This window comes from Lolium rigidum, chromosome 7 (genome assembly GCF_022539505.1).
Source record: "Lolium rigidum isolate FL_2022 chromosome 7, APGP_CSIRO_Lrig_0.1, whole genome shotgun sequence".
NCBI classification, from domain to species: domain Eukaryota; kingdom Viridiplantae; phylum Streptophyta; class Magnoliopsida; order Poales; family Poaceae; genus Lolium; species Lolium rigidum.
In genome coordinates, this window is record NC_061514.1 from 53,938,268 (window position 1) to 53,953,187 (window position 14,920).

General features: G+C 47.5%; 1 protein-coding gene across 2 annotated transcripts; it reads left to right on the plus strand.

Annotated features, from left to right (window-relative positions):
- The first annotated feature begins 143 nt into the window (after nucleotides 1–143).
- LOC124679012 (organic cation/carnitine transporter 7-like) lies at nucleotides 144–3,669 on the plus strand. Of its 2 annotated transcripts, XM_047214847.1 has the most exons (6): nucleotides 144–566; nucleotides 1,053–1,324; nucleotides 1,720–1,957; nucleotides 2,339–2,894; nucleotides 2,993–3,195; nucleotides 3,335–3,669. In XM_047214847.1, the coding sequence occupies exons 1-6, from the start codon at nucleotides 486–488 to the stop codon at nucleotides 3,557–3,559; spliced, it is 1,575 nt and encodes a 524-aa protein (XP_047070803.1). In that variant the 5' UTR covers nucleotides 144–485; the 3' UTR covers nucleotides 3,560–3,669. The 2 variants fall into 2 exon arrangements, with proteins under 2 accessions (XP_047070803.1, XP_047070804.1); XM_047214848.1 differs by lacking the exon at nucleotides 144–566 and having other exon boundaries at nucleotides 1,207–1,328.
- The last annotated feature ends 11,251 nt before the right edge of the window (nucleotides 3,670–14,920 follow it).

A 14,920-nucleotide genomic window follows, 5' to 3' on the forward strand; every position in this document is an offset into this window, starting at 1 on the left:
CCAAAGCGATGGTAGGAAGTCAAATTTGATCTTCCTGGCCGAGCATGGAGCCGTACACGCCCGTGCCTGAAGCTGATAAAACAAGGATCTGTGTGGCTAATCCAGACAGATACGGGATGATGCGCTCATGTGCCGCCCGCAGCCGCTGTACCCGAGATGGTTGACTGCGACCATCTCCAAACTCCCCGCGTCAAACTCCTCGCATTTTCGCGTCTCCTTCCCCACCAGGCCACCACCGCTTCCAACCTACGACGCGGACCCAGCCAGACTCGTCGTCGTCCCAGAACATCGGAGAGAGACAGGACACAAATTGGATTCGGATCGCTCGTCCATTTCCATCCCCGATCGATCCCCTCAGCCCCACGCCTGCGAGCAAGCAAGCAAGGCTCGCCTCCGCCGGATCACGCGCGCCACGGCGCAGATCCCCCGGTTTGACCCGAGCAAATCCGTCAGGCGGCCCGGAGGAGGCTCGTGGGTCGAGCTTGATGCTCCCAGCTCGCCGAGGACCGCTGCGAGATATGAATAAGCCAGCCTCTCCTCCGGGCGGACGGCTCCCGGTCGAAATGGTGAGGATTTCATTCCCTGAGCTTCATTTCTTCAGATTCAGTCGGGTGCCCGTTGTGAGTTGACCGTTTGCTTTGAATGCGGAGAGCACGTAAAAAAAAAGGGCGAGCATGGATGCGGATGTTTTTCTCGACGCCGCAAGTATTAGTGCTCTTTTGGCAGTTGGTGGAGGGATAGTGGATATCCTTCTTGCATCAGTGCTCAAGCTGCCTGGACAGTTATGGAATATCTAGTATATCCGGTGTATTCAAGTTTCCGTCCTTCTTTTGCTTTATCTGTCCATTTCTGATGATTTTCCGTAGACACTGATGATAGATTTTAGGACGATTTTACATATAGATCAAGTTAAGCAAAGAAGCTAATGTTACATGAATCTGCATAGTGGAAAACCAAAAGTAGATGCACCGATTTTCCATTTCACTTCAGCCAGCCTTGGGCTACTCCAGTAACCGCTACATGAATAACATGTATGATCTCTATTTTTCCAGATGGAGGACGAGCAATCGGCCACATACACCGTGGACGACGCGCTTCTGTCTTCAGGTTTCGGGAGGTACCAAATATTGATCCTTTCCTATGCCGGGGTCGCCTTGATTTCGGAAGCGATGGAGATGATGCTGCTATCGTTTGTTGGTCCATCGGTTCAGCTGGAATGGAACCTTACTGCTCATCAGGAGAGCATGATTACAAGTGTTGTTTTTGTCGGAGAGCTGATTGGAGCTTACTCTTGGGGCGTCATCTCGGACCACTATGGAAGGAGGCAGGTCTATTCATTACTTCTTTCATGTAGTTTTCTTGCACATGACCATATATATTCCTCCCTTGGCGATTTCTAGCATATTACAGACCAACCTTCTTTTTTTCCATTGACAGCTATGACGTATTACTGATTGTAGCTGGTTACTAACAGTCACTCATTCTGGCAAAACAGCATTGTTAATAGCCAAGTTTGGCATTTCTATGTTATGAAAAAGTTTGTTTCACGAAATGATGATCCCCAAGGGGTCTGTTTCCATTTGAGATACTTAAATCATTACAGAGATGTGGGAAGTAGAGTATATGCCTATTTAAATTTTATGCAAACCCTAACTGATTTCTATTGTTACTGTTTATCGCCTACAAGCTCTTATTTTGTGCTGCATTTGGATTTTGTAGGAAGGGGTTTCTCTTTACTGCCATTGTGATGAGCGGAGCTGGACTCCTTAGTGCCTTTGCTCCCAACTATGCATCGTTAATGGCTCTAAGGTTCTTAGTGGGTATTGGCCTGGGAGGAGGACCTGTTCTCAGCTCTTGGTTCTTGGAATTTGTTCCTGCTCCAAGTAGAGGTAGATGGATGGTGATATTTTCAACATTTTGGACTGTCGGGACTATCTTCGAGGCTTCTCTTGCATGGGTATTTTTTTTTATCCCTCGACATTCTGAAACTGGTATTCTGACAGGTACATCAGCAGTAAACACTATGCATGATATCAACTTGGAAAGAAACTTATATCATAAGGGCATAAGATCAAAACTTTCCCACAGTATTTTAAACTTTCTTATCATCATCGATCCCTTGAAATAGTATTTGAAACTATACTCACAGATATATATGTACTTGGTTACTTGGATGCGAACATTTCTGTAATTTAACAACGTACCATGTTTTATGTATTCAGCTCTTAGTTAAAAAAAAGGCATATATTCTCATAGAGAGAACAGACATGTGTTATACTTGAATTATTCCAAGATGTTGGTCTTGCGTCTAAAATGTTTTTCATCATGGTAATGGCAGGCAGTTATGCCCAGGTTTGGCTGGAGGTGGTTGCTAGCATTGTCATCTGTCCCATCTTTCGTCCTGCTTTTGTTTTATGTTATCACACCAGAGTCACCAAGGTTCCTTTGCATGAAAGGCAGAATACCGGAGGCTGTGGATGTGTTGGAGAAAATGGCAAGATTAAACAATGTACCTATGCCTTCTGGTAGGCTTGTTTCTGACAAAAACATTGAGCTAGATGAAGTTTCTGAGTCTGCAACACTCCTGACTTCTGTTGCTGCTGGAAGTGATGGTGGTGGTAAAGAAGAAGAAGAAAATGACAACATTAAGGAAGATGAAGGTTCCAATTTTGGAGGTATCAAGTCTGTCTCAAAGCTGCTGTCGCCAAAATTGTTCAGAGCAACTGTACTTCTGTGGTTGGCTTTCTTTGGAAATGCGTTTTCCTATTACGGGATTGTTCTGTTGACGTCAGAGTTAAGTAATGGAAACAGGATATGTGCAAAAGAGGAGGTTGAATCCGTACACTCGAACGAGTCAAGCCTATACAAAAACGTTTTTATCTCTAGCTTTGCAGGTTTGTTCTTAGTATTCATAATATTGTATGCTTATATCATTCCACTGCATACAATATTTATGCTGAGGTCCGATGCTTACATGTTTTCCTTGAAACAGAGATTCCAGGGTCAGTTGCTTCGGCCTTGATGGTGGATAGAGTTGGCCGAAAGCTTTCAATGGCGTCGATGCTCTTCACTGCCTGTGTCTTTCTGTTCCCGCTAGTGTTTTCCCAGGCAGACATACTAACAGGAATCTCATTATTTGGTGCCAGGCTCTGCATATCTGCGAGCTTGTCCATTCTATACATATATGCTCCCGAGGTTAGTTCTGTTTGTTGTACTGGGTGGTTGCTATATTAATATAGTGGGGCAAAAGCCTATTTCAAGGAGTAACAGAAGCTGAACTTATTTGCAAGGTGTTGATGCTGAACTAACCACATCTTTGTTGCATCCTTTCCAGATCTATCCAACCTCGGTGAGGACAACAGGGATCGGCGTCGCCAGCTCGGTAGGCAGGATTGGGGGCATCCTGTGCCCTCTCGTCGCCGTTGCTCTGGTGCACAACTGCCAGCAGACGGCCGCGATCCTCCTCTTCGAGCTTGTAGTCTTCCTCTCGGGGATGGCTGTCATGTTCTTCCCTTTCGAGACGAAAGGTTCTAGGCTTAACGACACCGAGGGGATCTGAATTGATGCGGTGGTTGTATTTTAGCACCCATTTTTGTGTGACTGAGAACTGTGATGGCATACTACTGAACATTCTTGATCGATACCAATATCAGTTAGTGTTATATCTTAGCCACCGGGAACTTTCCCCCCCTGAAAACGCTTCACATCGACCTGTGGCCTGGGGTATGAGGAATTTGCAGAACTGATTAATCTGATAACTTGTTCTCGTCTTTATTTCATGATCTACTTTGAAAAGCAGCCGCAGAAATGTGAAAGAAATATCTGCAACAGGGCAATTCTGCACTGTTTTCCGATTTTCCGCTAATCAAGTCTGCAAGCTGAATATTTCAGAACCATGCGTCCATTGCTGGAACCATACGGATCACATCAGCCAACACATTTCTGGTGTTAGATTCAAGCTTTTGCAGGGCCGCTTTCAGCGATAGGTCAGGACAAGACGTTGCGGTCGCAATTTTTATAATTTCTCACTGAGTTGATGTTGAACTGATTAATTTCCCGTGGATCATTTCGTGGTTGAATACTTTTCTTGAACAGCTGGGTTGCAACTGGGGTGTGCTCTGGCTGTTACAAGTGTGCAATGGCGCTCATGACTCTACGCTGACCTATTACTGATAGCTGGGTGAGGAAGGCAAGCAACATAATATTGGCAGCTATGGACCTATCGTCTGTATGGGAAATGTTAGCTAGTTTGTAAAAGATTCCATCTGGTGACCCTGCCTGAAAGTCCAGAGTCAAGTCATTGCGGAGTTGTTGGTCTCTTGACCGACTGACTCTTCTAATTAAGCATCATTATAGATTCAGAAAATTGAAGCATCATTGTAGATTCAGAAAATAAATTAAGCATCATTATAGTTGGTGCTTAATAGTATACTTGGATGATAAGGTCTCCATACAAAAATCAAAGTTCAGTTAAACACACTAGCTAGCCTGCATAGATCTTTCTGCTACAAGTTTCTCATTTTTTTTTATAGAATTCTTACTACTAGTACTACTCCCTCCAAATCAAATTAATTGACCCAATTTTAGCTAAATATGGGGCTTTCATTTCCCCCCTCCCCCCCTCTCTCGTGAGTAAACAGTGCTTTGAGAGTCACTTGCTCTCCGCCGGCTCCCCTCTCCCTCTCCTCCGGCGGCCTTGCTGGCCGGAGTGACTGGGAGAGGGGAGGCCGGTTCCCCTCTGTATATAGTAGTTTAGGTCTAGTTTCTGTCCCCCTAGTGGAGTTTGGCGGCATGCCGGCGGATGGAGAGCTCCTCGCGCTTCCAAGCGGCGCTGGGTGGCCGGTGATGAAGATCCTGATGGTGCCAGCGGCGTGGTGCTGGTGGGCGCCGTTCAAGATCTTTCTTTCGCTGTCCGAAAATAAGCTTGAAGATGCGGTCGGATTCGAGGTCATGGTTGTAGCTTTGTGCAGATCCATGGCGGCTCATGGTTGGTGCATCTGGTTCGGAGCTTGCCGTGGTGGCGAGAACGGCCTGATGCCCCAAATCTCCATCTGCTTGCTCATGGATCTGTGCAAGGGGAGTATTGAAGCAGCTCCGGGAGTCCCTCCACGGATGTCCTCGGTAGGCAGCCTTCTGAACTGGTCGTAGGGCGACCACTCCCTCCTCCTTCGTCGGCGACGGTGTACTCCGGCCGGCGACTGCAGGTCTTGAGCAACCTCCAGGCCATGATGCCACAACGGAGGCCCTTCAGCTTCGTTGGAGTTAGCTCCCGCCTTCATGCCCCAAGTGGTTTTGTCCCCGGTGGCATGAAGATTGGCTCCGGCGAACTCGACGGCGGTGGATCCGGAGCTGGACTGGATCGCATTTTCAGTTCTCAGTCAAAGGTCCTTAGTGCAAAATGTATGGGTCGGTTTGTAATTTTCTACTTCTTTAGGACCCTCTCTGCAATTTGTACCTCCACCGCTTTTAATGGAAAGTTGCTCTAGGTCCTTCGGAACCTCCCCTGTTCAATTTTTTTTAGCTAAATACAGATATACTCCCTTTGGCCGGATTAAATCTACGCGGAGGGGAGCTAAAGCTAACGTATCGCATGCACAGACTCGCGTCGATTAAATAAGTCCAGAGGTACTATCTAGTTGTGTTTGCTAGATACATCTATATCTAAACAAACTTGATTCAACTAATATGAATCACAGGGAGTAGTATACTTGGATGATAAGGGCATCTCCAATGGGCGACGCAAATAGACGTTGAGCGACCGTTTGCGTCCGTGGATACTGAAAATGCGTCTGGGTCTTGCTCCAGCAGGGTAACGCAAAGTGACCAGGCTGTCCGCGGCGACTCAAACCTAGCCTAAATACGCGCCTCGGATGCGTCTCTCCGGACGCTGCGCGGACGCCCAAAGTGTCCGCTCGCGCCTGGCGGACGTTTCGTCGGGCCCGCCTGCCAGCGACCCTGGCTCAATGCGTCTTCTCAGGCACGCCAGCGACTAGCGCAACTGTGTCGTTTCGGCAGTCTGCGCCACGTTAATGGCGATGCCTCGCCTGCCGAGGGGCCGCCGCCCACCTCCGTGTCAACACCCGGATTTTTAAGTCCAGATGCCTATTATGCCATACATCGCAATCCCATGATTATTGTTGTTGCGAGACATAACAGTTGATATCATCAAGTCATCATTCATTACAAACCATAGTCGTCTTACAAAGGTGGATCACATGATCCAATATTACAATACTAGTTGATCTATTGATCCACGAACATCACAAATAGCGGAAGCGAAGTAAGAGTGGACTATCTAATCCACAGGCCAACGCTTGACGTCAGGAGTAGTCCTATTTGTCGTAGATGTCTTGTTGTCCTTCGTCTTGGTACTGTTGCTCTCCTTCATAGTCTGGCCATTTGAATAGCCAGAGACACAGCCGTGAGTACTTCAAAGTACTTGCAAACTAACTAGTGTAAGTACTATCAACTTTATTCAAAGGATGCTAAGCTCTAGGTTTATTTGCATAAAGCCAATTTTAGTTCACAAGCATTTGACAAAAGACTCTTCATATGCTAACTAACTCAAGTGGGAGCATTAGTGTCATTCCCACAACTCAGTTGTGATTTAAGTCAAGTCACCATTCAATCACCAACCCTTTTCAAGAAAACATCTGACACCGGAAACAGTATGGCCCTTCCAACCGTCTATAACCGTGGACACGGCTATTCGAATAGATTTACACTCTGCAGAGGTTGCACACTTGTGCCACAACATTTGATTACATCCGTCAGGGATAACCCTGAATCATCGTAACTCAGTACGCAGATCATCAGCCATAACCTTTCACTTACATACCCTAGTATAGGCACCTCTCCCCATGAGCTTGGCCTCCCAGTGAAGACAAACCGTCAGCCTGGGAACTGCACAGGGCTTGGGCCGGACATTCACCTCAATTCACATCATTTCACTTTCAACAGAGGCAGCCTCGGCATAACCCCTATGATGCTTGTTCAGATGGAACCCATACTAAGATGCATAAACTTCCAGTTAAGCCCTACCCATAATCAGGTATTGTGGGAGTACTAAAATAATTGGAAAGGTATCGCATCCAAACCCAACATCAGTTTTTATAATAATTCACCATCTCAAACCAGTCATATTCACCTTCAAAAGGTATTTCAAAAGAAAGACTCATCATTCCAAGATTTTCAAAATTCATTTCAAAACACCAGTTCCCATCTAGAGTAGTCACTTTTATTTGTTAGCACTAGCCATGAGGGGTGCTACTTAGCTCATAAACTTCTTAGGCTAAGTTGGATACTCTTGCTCTACTCTATACTTAGACCAAAGTTAACTATAAAAGTAAGCTTTAAATTAACAAAGTAAAAACTTTCAAGGTATAAACTTGGGATAGGATCATTGAACATAAGGTAAAGTGGAATGGTGACTTTCTCAAGAGAGCTTTGTACTTGCAAGAATATTAGCTTGCCTTGATTGGTGTACTGATCAAAGTGGTCTTCCTCTTCCTGGTAGTAGACTTCCTCCTCCTGGTACTCTTTCGTACTAGCATCTAAAAACGGATACGCGGTAACAATCACCAATCAATTCTTAAGAGCTAGACTAATCACACACAAGGTTCACACAATGCTAATCTATCACCACATTACTAGCATGTTGGATGGATTGTTTTCTTCTTTTAGGAAAATAATTTCCTCTCATTACAATTAGTGATTAGGGCTTCTATTTAGGTCTTTGAGGAAATAATTTCCTCTCATTGAATCTTGTTAAGATTTAAGTTCCTCAAATTAGTAATGGATGAATTCAAGTTGACCAAGGTCGACAATTCACCATTAGCAATTTGGGGCAAAAGATTTAAATGAGGTAAAGTACCTCATGCAATTTACACAACTATTTGATCTAAGATCCTCAAGTAAGCAAAGATGATACCATGTAACAAGGGTCATCATATTACTTCACAACACTTGGGAAGGTGATTTAAATGAGGTGCTACCCTCATAGATTTCAAATTCTAAATTTTGAAAAAGATTTAAATGGGCTAGTATTGACTACTTAGCCAATTTTTGATTCTAGCCCATGATCATACAAAGTAACCATGTGATATTTTTGCATAAACAAATATAGGGTTTGAAATGTGAATCATATCAATTGGATTCACCTCAAAATTCATTTTGGTTGATTTTCTAAATTTATTTGAAGTCTGAAAACTCTCTGACTTGTTATTTTTGTCACATTAATTCTATAAAAGATTTTGGTTTGAAACCAGTGTGGTTGGATAGAGCTTTTCATAAGCTTTCCAACAATATAAAGTTGGTCAAATTTGGTTTGGCAGATTTTGTTTTATTTAAATTCAAAGAGGACACCAGTAAGCAATTTAAAGGATTTGATTTAAACTCAGTTTGAATTAATGGGCCACGCGGGAAAACTAACGGGCCAGAAAGGGAGAGAGAGAAGTGGGCCGGCCCAACTGCGCGTCCAACGCGAGCAGGCCGCCTGACAGGGTGGGGCACGCCTGTCAGCGCCTCATAACTCCCGAAACGGTACGTTTTAACTGGGGCCGTTGGATTAGAACCGGATCGAACGCACGAGGGGCGTCGTCATCTCCGGCGAGCGAGGGCTTACTGGCGGCGAGGGTTTGGTGCTGGCGAGCTCACCGGCGGTCGGCGAGGCAGGGCGTCGACGGTGCTCGAGGTTGTCGACGACGGCGGGTTTAGTGGTGGTCGTGGGAGCGCCTGGGGTGGTCGCAATCGACGGCGGCTTGCAGGTGTTCTGGCGGGGCTCCGGCGACGAATTGGCGGGCTCCGGTGATCAATATGGATGGGAGAGGAGTGGAGGATGCTCAGGAGGAAGAGGGGAAGCGAGGGGTGTGTGGAATTCGTCTCAGGGTGTGTTCTATTTATAGAGGCGAGGAGGTCTGCGGAGGTGCGGCGAGGTCAAGCATGGCGCGGCCGCTCTGGTGCTCGAAGGGGCAAGGCGACGTGCACGTGAGCTTCCTGGTATCAAGGCGGTTCTAGGGAGCGTGATGGCGAGGCTAGGAGGTGCCTAACCGTGTCGGGTGTGTGCGAGCACCTGCGCGGCAGTGGCGGGATCTTGCTTCGTCTCCGGCGACGGCGGGTGCGGGTCGGCGAAAAAGGGAGTGTCAGCGGCATTCAGGGTGCAGTGGTGAGTTGCTGGGCGAGAGAGGGGGTCCGGGGGTGGTCTGCTGTGTCGGGGCGACGCGTGCCCGTGTCGCGCTCCGGCAGGCGCGCGTCGATGTGGCCATCACTACTAGGAAAAGGCCTAGCCGTAAGACTGCCAGCAGTGGCGCACCATGACTGCCGTGCACCACTACTACTTAGCAGTGGCGCACCACAAAACGGTGGGCCACTGTTACAAAAGTAGTAGTGGCGCACCTTGATAGTGGTGCGCCATAAGTAAGTGGTGACAGGAGGCCAGCTCCTCCCCCAACCTAGTAGTGGCGCACGTCACCGGGGTGCGCCACTGCTACATTCCTTACCTATGGCGCACGTTGGTGAGGTGCGCCACTTGTAGGAGGTGTCCAGAGCCCGTTTAGAGATGATATGCTTAGCAATGGCGCACTTCGACGGTGCGCCACTGCTACATAGGTTACCTATGGCGCATGTCAGCAGGGTGCGCCATCGCTAGGGGTGGCCGAGCCCATTTAGAGATGAGAGGCTTAGCAGTGGCGCACCACTTAGCAGTGCGCCATTGCTATGTCACCCTAGCAGTGGCGCACGGCTAGGTGGTGCACCACTACTAACCTGGGACCATTTCCTGCTTTTAACCCCTCCACTCACATGTGCCACCCACTTTCCCCAAACACTCTTCCACCACCACCTCCCACCAAATCTGGATCTGGTCGTGTTGCCACCTCATTTTCACCTCTTCATTCACCAAAATTAAGTTGGTAAACTTAATTTTCTTCATAGGTAAGTAATGGTGAAGCTTTCTTAGCTCAATACCCTACTCAATCTCAACTTTTTACCTCATCCAACACTCTAGGTCTCGCCGTATCGGTAACTTTGTTGGTTTTATGCTTTGTGTGTGACCAGGTTCCGATCGTCTTGCACACGTCACGTACACGTGTATGTGCACATATGTTATGTGCGAAGCTCGATGATCATGTGTTGTGCGCATGCGCGAAAAGCGTCACGTGCATGTGTGTTGTATGCGAAGCCTCCGGATCCACATGTGTTGTATATGCGAAGCCTCCACACATGTATTGCATGTGTTTTTGTTTGCAGGGATTTGAAATGCGATGGAGTTGCAAATATTTTGCCGAAACGTTGATTCATTTCCGTTTCGGCGAATGTTGGGCATACTACGCATATACATGTCCTATTTTTAGGGAAGGTCATGCCAAAATTTTCTTTTGGTACGCTAAGACATCCATTTTCTCTATATCCGCAGGCGACCATGGTCCGCATGATGAGCGAAGGCGTTGTGTCTAGGTTTTTGAAAGCCGCGATAGCCGAGATGATTAGAAATAACCAAAAAGGAGATAAGATGTCCGTGTCGAAGATGCAAGGCGACGAGCCTTATGGACCCTAAAGCCGATATGGTGCGGGACCACCTTCTCATGCGTGGTTTCATGGATGGCTATCGGTGGGAAGGCGACGAAGATGATTATGAATTTGTCCATGGGAATTCAACAAGAAATAAGGAAGGAGGTGATCAGGATGTAGAAGATCTCGGGCATGATCAGGATGTAGAAGATCCCGGAGATGATCATGATCACAATGTAGGAGATCCTGGACCTGATGATGAGGAAGATCAAGATGGAGGTCATCATGACGATCATGAAGATGAAGACGATGGACCATCGTCGATGGACTGGGTGCGAGGACCCTTATCTTCAAGAGCTGCTTCTCAAGCGGACGAGTAACGCAAGAGCTGCCGCCCGAGAGAAAGCCAAGATGGATCAGACCGGAGGTAGACGCGGTTACTCCATTGTATGAAGGATGCAGGCCGGAGGATACCCGCCTGAAAGTAATGCTCATGGCTCTGGAGATGAAGGTAAAGCACAAAATGACCGACACATCCTTCAACGACAACATGTCATTCTGGCAGGAACGTCTTCCCAAAGGCAACACGTGTCCGACTAGTATCGAGGAGGCCAAGAAAATCGTGTGTCCTCTGGATTTACCGCATGTGAAATGCCATGTGTGCTTGAACGATTGCATCATTTATCGGAACGAGCACGCAGAGTGTACCATATGTCCGGAGTGCGGCGTCAGTCGGTACAAGAAGGGGAAGAAAGCTCCTCGGAAGGTGGTGTGGTACTTTCCGATCACTCCTCGTCCGCAGCGGTATTTCGCGGATCCTATGCAAGCAAAGCTAATGCGCCGGCACGCGGAGATGAGGAAGGGAGAAGATGACGCGAGATGATCCGAAGAAAAAGAAAAAGGACAGGATGTTGAGACACCCTTCGGATGCTAGCCAGTGGAATGCGTTGAACCTCGAGTACCCAGAATTTGGGGACGATCCTAGGAACATAAGGCTGGGCGCGAGCACCGATGGAGTCAATCCGTTTGGCAGCCGGAGCAGCACGCATAGCACCTGGCCCGTGTTTGTGTGGATGTACAACCTCCCCCCTGGTTGTGCATGAAGAGGAGTACATTCAAATGAGTATGCTAATTGAAGGGCCGAAACAACCAGGGAACGACATCAATGCGTATATGGGGCTTCGAAAGAGGAGCTAGCCACGCTATGGGACACGCCTGCCAATACGTGGGACGCCGCGACGGAAGAATATTTCCCTATGAGAGCCGCACTGCTCACGACGGTGCATGACTTTCTCGGTTACGGATATGTCGCGGGGCAGGTGGTCCACGGATTCAATGCATGCGTCAGGTGCATGGACGACACAACGCACCGCCAGCTAGATAGAGATCCCGGGTCCTCGAAAACGGTGTTCATGGGACATCGAAGGTGGCTTCGCGAGGACGACGCATGGAGGAAACGCAAGGATCTGTTCGATGGTCAAGACGAACCCCGAAGACGGCCACGTACGAGAAGCGGCGAGCAAATAGACGAGCTATTGAAAAATTGGAAAGAGTGCCCACCGCCGGGAAAGAAGCGAAAGGCGCCGGAGCCGCTGCTTAAGGTATGGAAGACGAGGTCTGTTTTCTGGGACTTGTCGTACTGGAAGATCCTCCGTGTGCCTCACAGCCTTGAGGTCATGCACATCACGAAGAACGTGTGCGAGAGTCTGCTTGGTACCCTCCTCAACATGCCAGAGAAGACCAAAGATGGGCCGAAAGCAAGGTACGACTTGCAATCAATTGGGATCAGGGAGGAGCTTCACGCGGGACGCCCTAATGATGATGATGATGATGATGATGACGATGATGAGGCGGAGGACACGCAAAGTCGTCGCAAGGGCAAAAATGCCAAAAATATTGAATATTACTGCCCCCCCGCGTGCTTCACTCTAAGTCAGAAGGAGATCGAGCAGTTTTTCGACTTGTCTCCTAGGAGTAAAACTTCCTTACGGTTACGCGGGGAAGATAAGCAGTGTACCTAGACAAAGCGAAGCAGAGGTTCGAGCGGGATGAAGTCTCACGACTGTCACGTGCCGATGACGCAGATACTTCCGGTTGCAATCCGTGGGATCATGGACGCGCACGTCCGTGAAACGCTTTTTGGCCTATGCAACTTTTTCGACGTCATCTCTCGGAAGTCTGTTGGCGTGAGGCAACTTAGAAGGCTACAGGAAGAGATCGTGGTGATACTGTGCGAGCTTGAGATGTACTTCCCGCCCGCATTCTTCGACGTTATGCTCTCCGACGTATCGATAATTTCTTATGTTCCATGCCACATTATTGATGATATCTACATGTTTTATACACATTATATGTCGTATTTATGCATTTTCCGGCACTAACCTATTAACGAGATGCCGAAGAGCCGATTCTTTGTTTCTGCTGTTTTTGGTTTCAGAAATCCTAGTAAGGAAATATTCTCGGAATTGGACGAAATCAACGCCCGGGGTCCTATTTTGCCACAAAGCTTCCGGAAGACCGAGGAGAGTCGAAGTGGGGCCACGAGGTGGCGACACACCAGGGTGGCGCGGCCCGGCCCCGGCCGCGCCGGCCTGTGGTGTGGGCCCCTCGTGACGCCCCTTGACTCCGCCCTTCCGCCAACAAATAGCCTTCGTCGCGAAACCCCCGCATCCGAGAGCCACGATACGGAAAACCTTCCGGAGACGCCGCCGCCGCTAATCCCATCTCGGGGGATTCGGGAGATCTCCTCCGGCACCCTGCCGGAGAGGGGAATCATCTCCCGGAGGACTCTTCACCGCCATGGTCGCCTCCGGAGTGATGAGTGAGTAGTTCACCCCTGGACTATGGGTCCATAGCGGTAGCTAGATGGTTGTCTTCTCCTCATGTGCTTCATTGTCGGATCTTGTGAGCTGCCTAACATGATCAAGATCATCTATCTGTAATTCTATATGTTGTGTTTGTCGGGATCCGATGGATAGAGAATACTATGTTATTTTGATTATCAATCTATTACCTATGTGTTGTTTATGATCTTGCATGCTCTCCGTTATTAGTAGAGGCTCGGCCAAGTTTTTGCTCTTAACTCCAAGAGGGAGTATTTATGCTCGATAGTGGGTTCATGCCTCCATTAAATCTGGGACGATGACCAGAAAGTTCTAAGGTTGTGGATGTGCTGTTGCCACTAGGGATAAAACATTGATGCTATGTCCGAGGATGTAGTTATTGATTATATTACGCACCATACTTAATGCAATTGTCTGTTGCTTTGCAACTTAATACTGGAAGGGGTTCGGATGATAACCTGAAGGTGGACTTTTTAGGCATAGATGCATGCTTGGATAGCGGTCTATGTACTTTGTCGTAATGCCCAATTAAATCTCACAATATTCATCATGTCATGTATGTGCATTGTTATGCTCTCTCTATTTGTCAATTGCCCGATCGTAATTTGTTCACCCAACATGCTATTTATCTTATGGGAGAGACACCTCTAGTGAGCTGTGGACCCCGGTCCATTTCTTTACATCTGAAATACAATCTCGCTGCTATTGTTCTTTACTTGTTCTTGCAAACAATCATCATCCACACTATACATCTAATCCTTTGTTACAGCAAGACGGTGAGATTGACAACCTCAACTGTTTCGTTGGGGCAAAGTACTTTGGTTGTGTTGTGCGAGGTTCCATGTTGGCGCCGGAATCTCGGTGTTGCGCCGCACTACATCCCGCCGCCATCAACCTTCAACGTGCTTCTTGGCTCCTCCTGGTTCGATAAACCTTGGTTTCTTTCGAGGGAAAACTTGCTGCTGTGCGCATCATACCTTCCTCTTTGGGTTCCCAACGAACGTGTGAGTTACACGCCATCAAGCTCTTTTACGGCGCCGTTGTCGGGAACGAAGAAAAGCTACACCACAAAGATTTCTAACTCCCACGTCAACTACACGCCAGCATCTTTTTCTGGCGCCGTTGCCGGGGAGACCAAGACACGCTGCAAGGGGAGTCTCCACAACCCAATCTCTTTACTTTGTTTTTGTCTTGCTTTATTTTATTTACTACTTTGTTTGCTGCATTATATCAAAACACAAAAAAATTAGTTGCTAGCTTTACTTTATTTGCTTGTCTTGCACTCTATATCAAAACACAAAAAAATTAGTTACTTGCATTTTACTTTTGTTACCATGTCTAGTTCTGCACCTGTTACTTCTTCACCTGAGGAATTAGTCTTCACTTTTAAACAAGGGGACGGGGAGAGTTTTAAAGATGCTTGGTCCAGAATTTTTACTTCTTATCGTAAAGCTGAACCTCAAATGACTCTAAGTTTGCTCCTTAGTAATTTTTATTTTGGTCTTATGATTCGCTATAGATATGCCTTGGATGCTGTAGTGGGAGGATATTTCCTTCATTGCAATGGGGAT

Coding starts and splice junctions, on each gene's coding strand:
- LOC124679012 (XM_047214847.1), top strand. CDS start 486: ATGCTCCCAGCTCGCCGAGGACCGCTGCGAGATATGAATAAGCCAGCC. Junction 1,325..1,719: donor TCGGACCACTATGGAAGGAG/GCAGGTCTATTC, acceptor TGGATTTTGTAG/GAAGGGGTTTCTCTTTACTG. Junction 2,895..2,992: donor TTTTATCTCTAGCTTTGCAG/GTTTGTTCTTAG, acceptor TCCTTGAAACAG/AGATTCCAGGGTCAGTTGCT.